The 18,878-nt window shown below is 34.0% G+C and overlaps 1 protein-coding gene across 11 annotated transcripts in view; it reads left to right on the forward strand.

The window, feature by feature from the left end:
* SIPA1L2 (signal induced proliferation associated 1 like 2) overlaps positions 1–18,878 on the forward strand; it is a 122,953-nt gene that overhangs the window by 62,917 nt on the left and 41,158 nt on the right. For 9 of the 11 annotated variants that reach the window (XM_072927119.1, XM_030268282.4, XM_030268284.4 and 6 more), the window contains 5 exons: positions 2,118–2,292; positions 6,012–6,115; positions 8,653–8,730; positions 12,017–12,174; positions 13,693–14,269. In XM_072927119.1, coding sequence (XP_072783220.1) covers positions 2,118–2,292; positions 6,012–6,115; positions 8,653–8,730; positions 12,017–12,174; positions 13,693–14,269 — 1,092 coding nt within the window. The remainder of the gene's footprint in view (positions 1–2,117; positions 2,293–6,011; positions 6,116–8,652; positions 8,731–12,016; positions 12,175–13,692; positions 14,270–18,878) is intronic. The other 2 variants (XM_030268285.4, XM_030268288.4) reach the window with 1 other exon arrangement.

Genomic DNA, 18,878 nt, shown 5'->3' on the forward strand with positions numbered 1-18,878 from the left:
CTAAATGTACCTTGAGCTCTGCTTCTGCACAGGCACCATGATCTTGGCTGAGAGTTCTTTTACTCAGATCTTCTAATTTCATAGTTGTGAAGGGTTCTAGCACAGGGGCAGGAGGTTCAAATTACTGCAAATGAGCTTGCAGTTTGTTTAGCAATAGTGGTTTTTTATAGTATTGACTTTGTTCAGAATTGTATAGTGCTTGATAGTCCACAGAGTCAAATCCCAGGATTAGTTCATATCTTGGGCTGGTGAGTCTCAGATCCTCATTTTCAGTGTCTGTTAGCTCAGTGTTCAAACTGTGAGATGTTGGATTATTCTTTAAGATAGGTGTATACTTCACTCCTATTTGGATTATTGATATTCATGAACAAATGCAGGAATGACTGGCATCTGCAGAATGAAAAAGTGTGACTAGACCAAATATTTTGCCCAGATGCCTCTTTGCTCTTAGTCCTTTTCCCTATTTTTGGTGACTTTATTTTGCATCTAACGTCTCTACTTGTCAATTCTAGTGTGAAGTCAAGGAAATCAACTTAAATCCCCTGTGGTTTAAGTTAAACTATTGGACACAGGGCTGGTATAGAGGTGACAGTGTGGTCACCATCATTTAAAGTCTCTACTGGGATGTGTCAAGTAACAGCACTACTTCCTGGTATCTAATGTTTGCATGACCAGTTATTTTGCAGTTTCCTTCATTAATTGTTCATGCTAGCTTTCTGCTGAATAAAATAGTCACCAGTGTGCAATCTGGAACATTTTGTTAAATACCTAACTCTCTTTAAAATGGGGATGAAGGAAACACTCTGGATGGGGGTAGCACCTAATGCCAGTCAAAAGGAAATGACAGGAGCAAACCAGAAGCTCCAGGTTTCATGGGTCTGACTTGGGCAGCTCCTTCAGTGCATCCATAATCCCCTTTTATCTCAGATGGTCATCCATCCCATTCCACATCAAACTTACAGCTTCTGGCTCTTCTGTGTTCTAGGCTGGCCAGGTGAAACCTTATTCCTTATGCCTGTCCTTACTAAGCCTGTCCTTCACTCCTAACTGTTCTCTGGTCAAGGGCATTCTGCCAGAGCAGGTTCCACAAGGGCTCACTCCTACACAAAGCCTTTTTCTCCTTACGACTAAGGGGAAACAGGCTGTTGTTGTCACCTTTGCTCTAACAGAAACACATCCAGCCTTTCCATAATGTGCATTTTGGATATTAATCCTGAAGTTTGATTAAGAGATGTCTACCGCTGGAGAGCTGATTTGAGTCATGAATGTAGAAAAGTGTCTGAAGGGAATCAGGTGTGACTGATGGTCTCTGTCAGTTCGTGAAGCTCTGGAAGGTGATGGTTAAGAATAATAGGAGTAATCCATCCATGTGGAGGTTTCCTCTTTGTCAGCTTAAGTCTGGATAAAAGCTAAGAGGAAAATGGTCTGCTCGAGAAGTAATGATCTCTATACTTAAGGTTTTATAGTTTTTGTACTTTATTTTTGAATAGATGTGATTTATTTGTGTAATGTTCCATAACTGAGAATCAGTTTAGCAAAACTATTTGACTGCAATCTAATTTCTTGTTTCAAGTAAACTTTTAAAAATGGCAAATAGTTTTTATAGTGTGAGATTTTATGGGGAAGGCAAAAGATTACATATAATCGAAATGACTGAGGGCCTGTTCTAACTGAACTACAGTGAACTTTAAAGGGTAAAAATGAGGAATGATAAACTCACCTTCTTTGAAAGCTGAGAAAAAATGACCAATATATAAATATTGCCAATTAAATTTTTCATACTGTAGCATGAAGTAGAGTGTGCTTTTATAGATAACAAAGTGAAAAGTCTTTGTACTGCTTTTATCTGTGTTTGAATAGTGCCAATCCAGTTTTTTTTCAAGAATTGGAGGGTGTCTTTTGTGGAATTTTTCTTTTTTGTTTTCATCCTGTGGTGACTTAATTTCCAAAATTAGAACACTTATTTTTTTCATTTTCAGATGCCTTCTGTCAGGGGTTATAACAGTGTTATATTTTAATTATTTAATAATATTTAATTATTTAATTATTTAATATTTATTCTAGTATTGACTTTGATTCTGTAAATTTTCCTTTTTTAATTTAATTTTTAATTTCAGCTGAGTTTTCAACATAAGATTGGTATCCTTTACTGCAAAGCAGGCCAAAGCACAGAAGAAGAAATGTACAACAATGAGATGGCAGGACCAGCTTTTGAAGAGTTCCTTGATCTCCTGGGCCAGAGAGTACGGCTAAAAGGATTCAGTAAATACAGGGCACAGTTAGATAATAAAAGTAAGTTATGTTTCAAGCTGTGGGAGAAAGGGTAATTATCCAGCTGATCATCTGAAAATTGTGTTGTCTTTTCATGCTCTTGACTTTGGTTTTTCAATAGTAAGATTATATGGTAAATGAGGAAGATGAAGCATATGGTAAGAGCATGCATCAAAGATTTTCTGAAAGATCATTTACTTTTTCTGTTGCATTAGTCGAACTGAAAAACAAAGCAATTTATTTCATTTGTTTTCATTTAGTTAAAATCATACTACATGAGTAATATTTCCCCAGTCAGGTACACTTTAACATCTTATTCTTTCAAAGGCAATAAAAATATATGTATTTCAAAATATGGAGCAGTTTCCCTTATTTCAGCTAAACATACATGCTTACTTTTACCTAACACACACAAGCAGTCAGATTTCTTGGTTTCTCACACATGCACAGTAAGCATGTCATCATTTCTCAGCTGATAATTTTTAATCTACCTCAGTGCTGTGTTAGTACTGCCATTTCCCCAGGTCTTTCCAGTTCCCTAAGTGCATTAGGATAAAAATTTAATTGTACAAATCGGTTGGATTTTGTAGCAAAATAGGAACTGAAGTATTGCTGTTAAAAAAAGTCAGTATGTTAAGACACTTCTTTATTAGTACTGTTTTTACTGCCCTTAAATTTAACTTAAATTAATTCTTAGTTTAATGATGTTTTAGCAGGATTTTGACAGCTGATCATATCAGCTGTGATCTAAGGATATCTACTTATTCATCTACTTCATTTTAACATAGTGTCAACCTATTGTAAGCACCACATTTATTTCCAATAACATTATTGCCTTTTTGCTTAAATCCATGCTTGTTTCCCTTTAATAATTTGAGCTTTTTAGAGATTATTACATCCTGTTTCAGTACAGAATAATAACATCATTTTTCAAATTAATTTGTAGAAATACGTTTTAACATACTATGGATATCAGACTTCTGGATTGAATTGATAAATAGGGATGAAAAATCGAAAGAAAATGTTTGGGTTTTCTTATTTTCCCCAGTCAGAGCATGACTGAATGTCACCTAGTAAGCTGTACATATGAAAATAAATGCTAGTCTGTCAGCAAATTCAGTTTCTGTATTTGCTGTGCTTCAGTATGAACTTACATTACTGATCAGCATTGTGTATGTATCAGTCAGTAACGTGATTTTAATCTGATGTAAAAGTCTGTGTGCCATTTACTATATTGTCCTGTCATAGAGTGTCCTCATAGTTTGCAACTGGCAAAATGGAATTAAGAATCCAAAAAGATACAGTATTATATTAAATGTAAAGTATGGGCTTAAGTATCACATTTTTGTTATATTTAACAGGCAAGAAGTATAACTGTGTGTCATATTTTGAGTTAGACTATACATTGTTCTGACTGCCTACAGGTTCAGACGACTGTAATAATGTTGTCTCTGGGAGACATATTTTTGGTAGACACAGTGTTTTAGTAATAAATCTTGCTTAGTTCTTGTAGGAGTAAAGTTTATTAAATTTTTATATTCTAAAATGCTTGACTAGCTATGAAGTTTTTCTATAAAAAGTTCTCATTTTAGGATTTGTTTGTTTTTAAAATTTTTTTATTTAATATTTGGATAATTGGTTGATCCATTTCTTATATAACAGAGAAAGTAGAATGTTGTGATGTTACCCTGTCTGACAAATAAGCTCCCCCGTCTTGTGTGCTCGCACCCCCTCCAGTTTGTGAGTCGAGATTAAAAGAGTTCAATGAGTGAAGGGAAGAAAGGGGAAAAAAAACACCCCCAAAAAGCCTCCCAAAAAACCCCCTCCAAAACAAACAACAACAACAATAAAACAAAACAAAAACAAACAAACAAACAAAAAACAACAAAAAAACCCAAAAAAAACCCCAAAAAACCTCAATCAACAATGAAAGCCCCCACCACATCAATCAGACAACAATACAACTGATTCAAATGCAACCACTCGCCACCTGCCATTAGCTGACTGATGCCGAGCAACAGCTATCATGAAAAAGCTCTCCCTGCTCCAGTTTTCCTGCAGAAAATAACTTTATAGGGCATGGGGTATGTTTTTGGTCCATTTGACTGGCTGTCTCCTCCCAAGCCCTTGGCCAGCCCAGGACACTTCCTGGGCTAGGGGACAGTGTGGGGGCAGATTGGCACTGATGCTGTGCGGGCACTGTTGAGCACCAGCTGAATTATTGGTGTGTTACCAGCGCTGCTTTGATCACACAGACAGCACACAGCACCATGTGGGCTGCTAGGAAGAATTATAGCTGCTTCCAAGCCAGACCCAGTGCAAATGTTCAGAACATATGGAATATATTAACTATAAATTCTCTTCTGCCCTTCTTTAGTGCAGTTTTAGTGGCATGCAGTTCCAAAGCCCGAGATAAAGAAATAGGGGAATTAAATGAAACTTTATCAATTCAATACTTTATAGTTTGTTTAGTATATGTTTTAAAACATAACAGTCTATTGGAAATGAGATAAAATGTTTTATTATTGGAACATTTTTTCTCTTTCTATCTCTTCAAAATTGTCTTTCTAAAATACCACTGAAAGGTTATAATGGAATTAGATTTTCAGCTAAGATTTTGAAATAGAAGAGCGCAATAAGGTTTCCTTCTTTTAGCAACATTTAAGTAACAAACTTCACTTGAAATTATGCTTTTTATTTCTTATGCAACTGTAATCTGTGTTTAATAAATGAATTGATACACCCAACACACTCACATATAAATGTGCTCCTAATTGTATACATACAAATATATTTAGGGCTGCAAATAAAGAGGTGCATATTTATATACTTTTATATACTTTTAACTGGAGAGCTAACATGGCTAATTGATTTCTTTTTTGGAATATAGTTACTCTTCAAAACAGATCAAAATTCCAAAACCTTAGACAGTGTGTTAAAAGTGTACTGGAGAATATTTATTGCTGTAGATAACATAAAATTATGTTAAAAATAAGTGAACATGGAAAAAGAGAAGAAAAACTGGCAGTTGTCTTGACTCAATAGGGTGTTCAATAGAGTTAAATCTTTAACTTTTTAAAAGTTCATTGTATTTACTTAAATAGTCTGTACAAATTGAAGAATAGTAATAAAAAGTATTAACTTATGATTACAGTGTAAAACTCATTTACTGTAAACATCAAAAACACTTTGTTAATAATATTAACTATTAATAAACTTTCTAAATAAAAGAAAATGTTAATTAATATAATATATCAAATTTATATAAATTATTTTCAAATATATATACTATACATATGTTTTATGTTTTAAAAATGTCTGTTCTGCAACATGTGTTTTAATGTTAGGTTTGAAATAGCCAATTCACTTTTGGAAAAGTATGGGTTTAGTCAATTGTCCTTATTAATGTTTAAATAACAAAAATACGCATTATATAAAACTGCACTCAAGTAGCGAAGTGTTTTGTTTTTATTGTGATATGCCAATATATTTAAAATTAGTTTATTTAGGTCTCAGAGACTGCAAACTCTTTGGTTTTTTTTCTGTAGGACTCCCTCTATTTCATAATACAAAAATAAAGACTAGATTTTTAGTTGATGGAAACTGGTTTTGTTCAATTGTAAAAAACATATAAGTTGTTTAAATAGATTTAAATCAGAGCATGCAGAGCGGTGTCCTAAAAGGTAGTATGAATGTTGTGATTTACTGAATTAATTTCTTGCAATTAAATTAATTTTCAGCTGATTCAACAGGAACTCATTCCCTCTATACTACCTATAAAGATTATGAATTAATGTTTCATGTATCAACAATGCTTCCATACATGCCCAGTAACAGGCAACAGGTATGTCTTTTTAGCTTTTCATTATAATTTTACATGATAAATGTTTGACATTGAGTGTTGGGATTTTTTAATAGTATTGGTTGAAAATGGAATTTTTTAAAAAGAAATATGACTCAATTATATTTATTTTCTTGAAATATTGTAAGACATTAGAAATTTTGTAAGATTTGTATTCTATATAATTCAGGAACTTATCTCATGTACCCTATTTTATTATATTATTAAAAGGCAATATTGCCTCTGGCGAATATGTTGTTTTCAGTTTTGACTGAATTCACATCTTATGTATGTTTTAAACATTGAATGGAATGAATCTTGGAAATAGTCTTATGATTAAAATATGCATGGAATGAGTTTTTTAAAACTAGTCCACTTAATCCTTGTTTTACAGATCTTGAAATGTTTATTAATGTGTGAGCATAGTAATAGATACAGCTAAACTGTATCCTTCAAGGTGTCTGTAGAAACAGAAAATTGTAGTGTATTTTTCTTGTTTCTAGAGAATTCCCTTTGCTTATATAATAATTCAGAATGTCTTCAAAGCATTAAGGATGGCTAAAAACCAGCACAGCATCCAAAGTGTGCAGTGCACCAGTAAGGTTACTCTGTCTTGCCTGTCTAAGATATTTCTTGTGACTTAATTGAAATGTACAAGCACATTTGGTATAATATATCAGTTTTAATGCTTAAAAGAATTGCTTGTAGATCAAACTGATGGTAGTTTGTAACTTTCTGTGCTACTACTCTGTGTTCTTACAGGTGTGCAGAAGTAAGTGTTGATTTCTGTAGTTAGTTTTGGAATAGTCTTTCCTTGCCATGCAAGTTACAATCATCTCAGCCATTGTGGAAGGCTGTCATGAAATAAGGATGCTATCTCGCTTTGCTTTTGAACAGCACACAAAAGATGCTTACTGATTGATTGTTGAACCATATGGGAGTTGTATCTTTCATGTCTATGCCATCATTAGGTCTTGTGTGAGCAGAAAGAGATGTGTCAAGGCAGCAAGAGAAAGCTAAAATAAAAGTACTGAAATTCTTCAGAAGGGATAAATAAAAATAACAATGGAAGAAAGTATATCATGTTATGTGTTTTAAATAATCAGTGCATAGAGCTCTGAACAGTTTGAAAAGCTGTTTCAAGCAAATGGGTAAGATATTAGTATTTAGATGTGGTTTAAATAAACTAAATTAGGAATCAAAAGACAAACTTTTCACCATAAGAATAACACAAAATTTAGATTACTCACTTCCTGAAATGTGTGGCTTTCAGGAGACAGAATGTTCATCAGACCCTCAACTGTGACATAGCTAGTAATCAAGGGATTGGATCTTCATCACTGATTTCACATTGTTCTACTTCTCTGAACTTTCAGTTGCATCTTATTACAAAACAGGATTAATTTGGTAAATGCACTAAGAATTGTTCTGTTTGTAATCAGTCTAACAGTCTTTGACAGGAAATACATGTAAATAGGGAAAACTGTACCCTATTAAGACGATATAGTACACTGAATGAGCTTGCCTTAAAAGCAAAAATTAATATTTTCATAGTAAATCACAGGCACTGACAGTAAATTTGGCCTTACTTGGAGTTTATTACTTTTGTTGTCTTTTGTGAATTTTCCGTTTGTGAGAATAGGATATCCTCTTGCCATGAACCACTTATTTTAATATTTTTTTGCTGTTTGTCTGTCAGCTTCACTGCTGTGTTGCTCAGCCACCCCGTTACTGTCCTTTCACTTCTTCCTGTGCCTTCCTTTCATTCTTATAGTTTCCCTATGTGTCTTTCTTTATAGTCAGGTGCTGATTCTTGTGTACAGCAAAATCTTTCAATTTTAACTCCATGGTTTTCCCTAGCAACAAGTTCTCCTTTCCACAGTGTTTTAGTAAGCTCTCATCATTGTCCCTTTAAAAGGTTCAATATTTAGAAGAAGCACTATGTTGTTATTCATGGCTTTCTTGGTATCAAAATAATGTGGCAGTTTTCCAAGTTCAAGCAGTATGCCTATCTGAAGACCCACCACATTATTTTTCAGGTGATGAGATCTATCAGTGTTTGCACAGCATGTACACTGTCTTAATGAAATGTGACAAGTGCACCCAAATTACTAGAATTTAGCCAACCTTAATGTGCAAAACAGATTTATAATAACTGTTTACTGTTTTTGGTTTTGTTTTGTTTTGTTTTTTTCTCTTACTCTTTAGTTCCAAAATACCTAATGAAGTCTCTTCAGGGTTTGGCTCACTGCATACCCAAGTAAGGGGAAGTTAGAGACCATGGTAAATTTCCTGTTAGGTTATGTTAGGAACAAAGCCCCCCATTCAATAGTTATTTTCTACTAGCCTATTATGTATGTACCGGCTGAGGTTGTTGCATCCTTTCCCCATGTCCCTTGTTCAGACTGGGCAAAGTATTCAGTCACTCCTCCTAATCCACGGCAGTGACCTTCAGTGAGCAAGCACTGAGCATTGCTTGTGTTCCAAATACCTGTGAGCCAAAAATAGGCCGCACCAGAACTGTTTGTTGCTTCTTCCAGGATTTAACTACGCCCTGCTTGGTCCCTGATCAGGACATCCCTCTAGTTTTAGAACCAGCAGGAGATCCAAAGAGCAAGGTAATTTTTATTTTGGCTGCAACATAGGCTGGGAACCTTCAAATCAGCTGCTCCTTCCCTAGGATGGAGAAGAAAACCAGCCCTGGTATGGCCAGTTCCTTTTCCTTTACTGGCCTTTTCTTCAAAGCAGTTCAAGGCTTTCCCCTTTAAACTTTACCTTTGCAATGTCCCTTTCCAAATCATTCCCTTGCAAGTTTCCCACTCACACATTTGCAGTCTGCTTGTGTTCACATGGTCAGACCTGATTAATCCAAATCTGCTCAAATAATCAGTTTTCACCTGGTTTTATGAAAACTTAAAAATGAAACAGATATGCAGTAATGAAATAAGCTTGTTGCATTTAACTACTGTTAGAATAGTTGGGTAACAAAACCTGTGGTTATATCAAACTCAGTTGATCAGAGCTGTTGAAAGAGCTTTTGCCATTCAGTTCTGGTTTTGGTACTGGCTAAGAAACCAATTTGAAAATAAAACTTTTGAAGCAACTTATTTTAGAAATGTACTAAAATAAGTTTGGAGATTTTCTTATTTGACTCTTAGCACTTCATAATTTAATTGAATGAAGAGTATATTCCACTGCTTTTTCAACAAGAATTCCTTGTTGTTTTGCAGTTTGACAAAGCAATTACTGGAGTGGGTAGATTTTTAAGGCTGTTAACAAGCTGTTAATATGCTAAGTTTTAAGACAGTGTTTTCTTTCAGAGATGCATATCTGAAAATTAAGAATTGAAACACTAAAATCTGAGAATAAATATAATAACTATCATTTAGCACAAATAATTTTAATCGAATGGATTCTGCTTTTCTAACATATTTTCCTGACTGGACTCCCCTTTGTGTGTCTTGTATTCTTACATAACACTTTGCTGATTTCCTTTTGGCTGCCTATCATACTTGATTAGGTTTATTTTCAAATTCTAACGTGACAATGATGTCTCCTTACTGCAAGTAATTCTCTGTAATCTCTGTACCCAATTGAGAACTCCTGTCAACATCAATGCTGAATACTGCCATGAGATTCTTTAGAGTATGTTAGAAAGGCAGATTAAAAAAAAAAAAATTTTACAGCATCCAAAAACCCCAAACCTGAGCAGACCTCAAAATGGGAGAGGAAGGGGAAACTGAGAACCTGAAAAGAACACTCAAACAAACTAGGAGGTAAAAGTGGGGAGAAAAATCTAGGATATAGAATGGAAACTAGAAAAGGGTTTCTTTTAGATAATTTTGCTGAGTTCCGGTTTCCTTCAATTCCTTTTTCATTTTCAGTATGCTATCCTTATTTCCTATTTCCCAGAGAGGTATGAATTCCCTCCTTCTTCTCCATTCAATACTTTATTCTTTTCCTCTTCCTTTATCCTATTCAGAGCACTTCTTTCCATGTTCCAGATCACCCCAGTTTAATTTTCCCCACTTTAGAAGTTCTTTGCATTATGATCCTCTGTGCACAGCCACAACTGTGCTTTGCCTTTTGCATTGTGTTGAAGTTGACTGACCACTTATGCATGACAACTATTTATAAGTGTTACACTGGTTTTATTTTAAACTGAAGGAGTCACTAAGATCTCTACAGTCTTGGTAAGGTTCTTAAAAACAATGACCTGTCTTTCTGTTTCTTTTTTTGTGCCTTGTAGAGGTTTCCACTCTTAAAAAATATCCTAGGGATAGGATATGGGAACTGCCATACTTTTTAAAAGTCTTAGCTAGTAAAATTTCAAACATTTCTAAAACTTACCTTCAAGTAAGTGAATGCTGTTCTTGCTTATGCTATGTACGATGGCAAGCAGAACCTCCTAAAGGGGTCTACAAAAGCAGAAAATATTATTGAAAGCAGTAATTATCTTGAAAAATAAATATACATTTAAAGAGGATTACATTCTCATTTTTATAATTTACTCTATGGAAACATATAGGCATGAACCACTGTATCAAGAAGAAGTAATTGGGTACTTCATGGTACAGCAAGGGCAGAAATTACCTTGTACCTTGTAATTGGAAGGTTGCTTACAAATTTAACTGAGTTGTAAATTCCAACCTAACTTCTAAACATTAACTTGTGCTGCTCTACTATGATCTAATTGTGTGGCTCTCTCTACGTAAGCAAATTAAAGTATGCCTGACACACTTAGTTCTGTGATCAGATCCTTGAAGTGTACTTCTGTGTGCAACAGTCTGTGTATCTTAAATGGCTCAAATAATCAGTTATTTTCATTTTCATAGAAACCTGAGAGCTTGATTGAGCCACATGACTTAACAAATACTGATTTCTATGTCTGTTTTCAAGTTTCATAAGAAGTCTTAGTTATTTATCTGTATTTGGGATTTTGATTACGTTTCAAATAATACAGATGTACTTAATGCTTTAAAATTGTGACTTTGGCCCTTTCTGACTACCTTTGGAACATCATCCTTTATGTTATTTTAAGGGCTGTAATGAAACATACTCATGGATTCTAGGCTTTAGCGTGTGCAACTTTGCTTTTTGTTGTTGGTAGCTTAAATACTAACTTGTAGTGGAACTGGAAAAATGCAACAAAATACTCTTATTAGAAAGATTATTTTCCATGAAATCACCTTGATAGAGAAATTTTTACTTGCTCTGTCATAAAGTTTTCAAGTAAATTTATTCTTAAATATTTTTTGCTTACACATGAACTAAGGTACATCTTTAAATTTCTTTATGCTATTAGTTGGCAATGCAAAATCTTTGGCAGACATGGTTCTGTTCCTTGAGTATGCAGTTATTAACATTTGTGGTGGAAGTTCATGATAATATTTTTTTCAAAATTAAGATCATTATACTAAAGACAATATTTAATAGTATTGTGACATGGAAAAGGAGGTTTTATTGAAACGCAGAAGCAATATTATATTTTTATTGTAGAGACAAGTATTGCACTATAAAGAGGAAATGGATGTACAGTTTTCTGGATAGTGAGAAATGTCAAGTGATGCAACACTTTTTTATTACTGAAGTGATGCATTAGTAAGAATGAGAGAAATACATTTTTCTCATAGAATAAAATATAAATGAGAAGAAACTATGGAGAGCTAGTGTGGAGATGTGAGAAAATTCACTAGTATTTTTGTGAAATTAGTCTAGTTTCTTTTCCCTATATTTTTGCAGTTGTGATATGTTGTTATCCATAATGCAATAAAAGTTATATCTGAAAAATTATGCTTTATTTATATTGGTTTGGCTTTTTTGGTTTTTTCCTAAGATTATGAATTTATTATTTTATTTATTTATTTTTAATAACTAATTTTTCAATGCATGTTTTTTGTCTAGCTGCTAAGGAAAAGGCATATAGGAAATGACATAGTTACCATTGTCTTCCAAGAGCCAGGAGCACTTCCTTTTACTCCAAAAAATATTCGTTCCCACTTTCAACATGTATTTGTCATTGTCAAAGTGCATAATCCTTGTACTGAAAATGTGTGTTATAGGTGAGTACAGCCTTCTAACTATATAAGTTTGTTACTAAGACTACAATTTAACTGTGTTTTCTAGCTATTTTGTATTTCTTATACATATTATGTACTTGATTTTAAAATTTCTGCTATGAATTTGAAACCCCAGTGTCTCCCCTGCAAACATCTAGAGTTATGGAGCACAGTTTATAGACTCAAAGGGGTATGTACAGAACTCCATGTTGCTGATTTATGGCCACAAAATGGGGATATAACAAGTTATTGAAAACAAGATTTGCAGACACACCAATAGAAATTAGAGTTTGTATTGCATGTTTCCTTTTTCTAAAAAAAGTTATTTAAAGTTTTTGAGAATACTGTATGAATCCCTGAGTATGACAATATGATGAGTCATAGCCTTTAAGCACATAAACAAAGACTTTTGGAGAATGGAAAATAATCATAAATTTCAGATGATTTTAACTCTCACATTTAAGTCACCGAATCATGAATTTTGGCAAGGTAACCAAGGTGGAAACACACATGTACATTGATTGGTAATTGTGCAAATAGTGATAAAGACATGAAGCATAATTACACAGGTTTATTTGCAAATGTTATTTATTCATTGCTTAAAATGAAATTAAAATACACCATGAGGGTGGGTCATATTACTTTCTTCTAGTGGTCTACTAGAATGTAAACTATCTTTTAAGACTTGATTTTGTTTCAGTAACTGTTTTGTGTTGATTAATACATGACATTTCCTAAGTTATATTTTTCTTACTATTAAACTCTATCCATCATTCCAAATTTGACTGTATTTTAGTCAAACAAATAGTAGTTGTACCTACTGTGTACAGTATTTTGAAATTATTTTTCATTTGAAATATGTATGTATCAATCAATTAGTGGTATAATTATATCAATTAGGAAATATTCCTATTTTTCTTACATTTGGCTGTGAACTGTCTAGCTCAAGGATTGTAAATGTTTTCAAATTTTATGAGCCTAGAGTAGGCAGTTTAAATAGGTGGAGAATACTCCATTATAGTCACATTTGACACCAATATGTTTTTGTTGAATTTACACTTCATTGGAGAAGAAGATTGGAGGATAAAAATTAATTTCTGTTTCTGGTTTTACGTTTCTTAGTTTTAAGATGATGCAACTGAGTGACAGCTGAAAATGGTAGATTTACATAAAAATAATTTTAAAAAATACTTCTCTCATTTTTTTCTCACAATACATTTTAATATTTATTACATTAAAGAAAGGAGATATTGACACCCTAAGAAATTATCTTTGATTTTTTTTTTAGCAAGATACCTCCATAATATCCTTTATGTATTTAAAAAAGGAAGGTATTCTAAAATAGACAACCAGTTTTCTTTGATGTGTCTGAAACATCTGCAAATTGGCATGTCAAAGCTGTACTTAATTGTGTAAATGGATTGCAGAGATCACAGTTCTGCTTATCATCTGATTTTTGGCTTTTTTTTTTAGGGAATTAATAATTTTCTTGGTTGTTTTGTGTTTTTTTTCTATTTACAGTGTTGGTGTTTCACGATCAAAAGATGTTCCCTCATTTGGTCCACCCATTCCCAAAGGAGTGACTTTCCCCAAGTCTGCAGTCTTTAGGGACTTCCTTTTAGCCAAAGTTATTAATGCTGAAAATGCAGCACATAAATCGGAAAAATTTCGAGCCATGGCCACAAGGACACGTCAAGAATACTTGAAAGATCTGGCAGAAAACTTTGTTACCACAGCTACAGTGGATACTTCAGCCAAGTTCAGCTTTATTACTTTAGGGGCAAAAAAGAAGGAAAAAGTGAAACCAAGGAAAGATGCACATCTATTCAGCGTTGGAGCAATTATGTGGAATGTGATTGCCCGAGATTTTGGCCAGTCTGCTGACATTGAATGTCTCCTTGGAATCTCCAATGAGTTTATCATGTTGATTGAAAAGGAATCAAAAAATGTTGTATTTAACTGCTCCTGCAGAGATGTTATTGGATGGACATCTGGATTAATGAGCATCAAAATATTTTATGAAAGAGGAGAATGTATTCTTCTGTCTGCAGCAGATAATTGTACTGAAGACATCAGAGAAATTGTTCAAAGACTTGAAGTAAGTACAGTTTCTAAACTGGAATTCCAGGGTTTTTATGAACAGTTATTTGTCTACGTCTCCATTGAGATGTAATTAAAAATGTTCTGGTTTTATAGTTCAGGAGTGTTTTTGGTCTTCAGAGAGCATTACAAATAGCCATCTTCACAGCATGGGAGATAAATTTTATCAACCTGTTTTTCAGGGGTAAGGTTTCAGATACCAATAATCTGATTACTTGCCCAAGGCCATCGATGGTTCCAGTGTTGAAATCAGGACTGAAAAGCTTCTGCTGCCTCTTACTAGCATGTAGCCTATTCTCAAATCACACCTTTGTAGGTAGAACTATGATTAATTTAAAAAGATATAAAATCTTAGTATGTATATCTTATACTTTTTGTAATAACCCATGAGAATATTAGCAGAAAATTTTATGTAAGTGGTTCTGCTGATTTGTTCCTCTGTACGGAGAAAGTGCAGGAAGTAAAGAAAACTACATCAACTAAAGTCAGTTTTAACAGCTGACTGGATTAAGTTTTTCAGACACTTAATGACCATGTCAGTACTACTGTCCTGTTACTATTTCTGTCAGTCCAAATGAAATGACAGTAACTCTAAGGTAAATGTGCTGATGCAGCTAGTGGTTACACTTCACTCTTTGATCTTAATTTAAGTGATTTAGACAGTTTTGGGGGTTTCTTCTGTTGAAAGGCTTGGCACTGAAAAGAAATGTGTCTGCTTACAGTTTTCACACTGGTATAGTTGGATTGCAGCTGATGATTTAGGGCCTTTCTAGTACTGCAGTGTCATTTAACATTGCTCAATATCAACTCTAAATAATAACTTTCTTCCAAAGTAGAATTGTTATTTCAAGAGCTAAATGTCTTTAAACTCTTCTTGCCACTATTATCCTTTTCAATTGAGGTCTTCAGTTTCACTTTTCTTAGACAGATATTTCCCTTCTAGAAAATAGTGCTCCCATTAGGTCTTGTTAACAGAGCAATACAAATTTCTTAACACAAATGAAAAACAAGATTTAAAGTTCTAGTGAAAACTTCTGGTGTCATCAGTGACAATTTTTTTTTTGCTATTTTTCACTTACTCAGTTTTGCAAAACCTGAAAATAACCCAATCTTTAAGATTTGGTAATTAAAAACACAAAACAAAATGGTTTTTTATGTTTACTTTACTACTTCCTCTTTGTTATGGCCAGATATGGGGTTAAATAATCCCCGCAAATTACCTGAATATTAACTTCAATCATCTATTCCAATGAACTCTGCCTTCCTTTTCTTTCCCTGGTACTTATCCAACTTGCATACTAATTAAAAGAGTTAACTGTCATTACTTGTTTCAACACATTTTTGTTCATGTTTCTTGCCTCAGCTTTTTCTCATTTTCCCCTTCTTCCTCTCTTTTCAAAGCTGCATATTGATGTTATTTCAATGTTTTATAACATTGAATGCTTTCTACAATCCTTAAATACATTTGATATAGAACCATTAGAACCACTAAAAGTATTTAAAACTCCGATGCCACAGTTCATGTGCAAACCTTAAAAACCTTTCAAGTGACTCCCAACACAGCTGAGGTTAACAGCCATATGTGCCAGCAGATGCTAAACATGAAAGCTCAAACTGTGATGTAATATCAATCTTCAGTGACCAGATGATTAACCCCTTTCAGTCATGAGTTAAAGCATTTCTTAGAACTAGTGAGTAGAACATTGCAATTACTAAATGTGATTGTCAAAGAAATAACAAGACTTTATTGCCTGGATTTAAATCATGCAGGTAAAAGGGACACCCATTTGAATATCCAGATTAAGAAAAGGTGTAAAAAGCTGGCTGAGACCATGATTTTAGTTTGAACTCAAACAATCAGTCCAGGACTGAAACAAGAGCTGTGACTTGTCAGTCTAAACAAATTTGTATTTGTGAGGGAGAGTATCTAATTATAGAGAGTAGAAAGAGCAGCAAGCTATAGATTAACTTGGAGGGCTGTGCTGGAAGACAGGAAAAGCAGTGGTTTTGGGCTTTAGGATAACAGAGAATGTCAGGGTGATAAAAGATTAAATGGAAACACTGGATGGATCTTTAGATAAGAATCTGAGTTGAAAAAATTTCCTTAGTATCCTGTATATTAAGTAAAAAACTCTTCACCTTCTTAATGGCACTTACAGGATCTCTGTCTTTGAACTTTATCTGTTTTAAGTGCTTTCAGAGAAGCCAGCTCTTAGTTCATTTGTGGCCACAAGATCAGTGAAGCTGCAACCAAGTCAGCAGAATGCCGTGTGTTGAAGTGGAGCCAGCATTATGTTTAATGTGACATTACTATGTAATATGCAGTGTTACCTTTTAGGGAATATACACTTGGGGAGGACTAGGTCTCCTGGAATACTTTCCATTGGGAATAGATGGGTCTTTGGCAGGAATCTTTTTCTTTCTTATCTTTTAACTTTTGAATATTTAACTAACTTGAAGACGAGATTTTGAGTGCTCTGAGTTGGGGAAATCCATATTCTTTGGCTGGTGCATTCATTTTGCAGTAGTCTATAATTGTGGCATAATGATAAAGAGGTGTCAGCCCCCAAAAAAGAATATTATGTAGCTTAATAAGGATAAAATTCTGTCCCTCAGCTGGGCTCTTGACTATAATAGCATGTTTTCCTTTTCACTACATGACTAAATGTATATTTTCAAAACTTGTGATGGAAGTATAGCTAACAAAAAGCTGAAAATTTCATTTTCACTTATCTAGTTCACAAATTATGGAAGGTTTGTTTTTTGGTTTTTTTTTGTATTAAAATTCAGTCATAAGAGAGCTAGGTTAACAGTATGTTAAAGTTGCCAGTATGCTATATAGCTCTAATACTATATGCGGAGTTACAAGAACAATAGAAAGTTCTATTTAGAAACAAAAGTTTCTAAACTACACTAAAACCTCAGAGCTGAAAAATGACAAAGGAAGTAGCTGCTTTGTTTTTGTTATGAGGACCTGACTTTGTAAATAAAACCTCCTGAGTACACTCTAGACACCTCAATGACTTTCACGTTTTTACTTTGAAATCTGTATCTTCAGAAGAACTGGAAAGATTATGAATCAAAATTTCCAGGCAATAATTCTCAGAATATCTGATCCTTACAATATCTTCAATATTTCACAATTCACAGAAGATTATCCCTTAAGGAATGAGAGCTAATTGTATTTTATCACCTCACAGGTTAAAAGTGTGAACATACACCAGATAAGCAAAGTAACTCATGGGTTTGTAGAACTTTGTTCTCATGTGTGCAAGTTCTGATTTTTTCTGCTGAGTGACAGATAGCCATGTAGAAATATTCTATAAAGAAAATAGTGCTTTAAAACTTACTAAGGTACCAAATCTCATGAGGTGTAAAGTCTCACTCCCTTCTCATGCACCCCTGAATCAGGTGTGGCAAGCACACAATAAACTAGTAAGCTAGCCTGCCTGGATACTGGCTCAAGCAGGCAATGAAGAACAAGAGTTACTTTTCCAAAATAGCCTCCTGAATGAAACTCAAGCCATAAAACAACCTTTGCATAGATCTGTCCTGCACAGGCTGATAGTAAACACTACCCCCTTATCTATGTTAGTAATGCATACTAAACCCAGCCATAAACAGCACCAACAACTTTGTGGAACTGTTCTTAATGTAACATGACCTTGGGTAGATCCCTTGATCTGTATTGTAACATATGCATCTCCAAAAGGCAGATATTTGCCTTGGTGCAGTGTTTATGGGAGATCTTTGATAATGTTTATGGGAGATCTTTGATAATGTTTCATAGTGGTAAAGTTTTTGTTCTAATTGAGCTAATGAAGCTAAATACACACTGGTTTTGTGACACTGACAAAAGGCAAGAATGGGGTAACTATCAAACTTCCTTGTAATGCAGGCTAGAATTTTGTCTTCTGAGTGTGGTGCATTAAGCCAGATTACAGACTGTTGTATGATTATGATTTACGTAGCAAAACTGTTGAGAACTTGTTTCACAGGCTATAGAAATGAACCTGCTTAGCAAAATATGAAATTGAAGGATTTTGGCTGTGCTGTATAATGACAGTTACTTTTCACTGAATATGAGGAAAGTAATTTTTTTTTTCTAAGTCTCTCAGTGACATGGAAACTCTCATCCCATTTTAGTGATATCCTCATCTGGAGATGATGGTAGTTAGGAATCTGCCTATGAAGCAAAACAAATTAATATTTTCTTCATTGCTATTTTCTTGAGGAAAACAAGCTGCTAGAACTGAGGCTAATGTTATATGTCGGGTTTAATACTGTTTAGTGCTGAATAAAAACCGCCTGCACACCTGCAGTCAGCCAAAAAGGAATTAAGTAATTGACAGGGTGGCATTTTTCTTGCTTTGTATTTTGAAACTAAATCAGCTGTAAAGTTTTCCGTACGTTATAAATGGCATTATGTTAACATTGGGCAAGGGTGAAGAGCTTGACACGGGTCAGGCTGCCTGCCCTGGAGATGGAAAATTTTTAGTGTCATGAAACGTGTCATTCATTTTGTTTTATGCACTCAAACATAAGGTTAAGATAATTTAATATTAGTATATTTAAGATAGGTAATATCAAGCCATACATGACTTTAT

The sequence above is a fragment of the Taeniopygia guttata genome, chromosome 3 (assembly GCF_048771995.1).
Source record: "Taeniopygia guttata chromosome 3, bTaeGut7.mat, whole genome shotgun sequence".
Taxonomy (NCBI): domain Eukaryota; kingdom Metazoa; phylum Chordata; class Aves; order Passeriformes; family Estrildidae; genus Taeniopygia; species Taeniopygia guttata.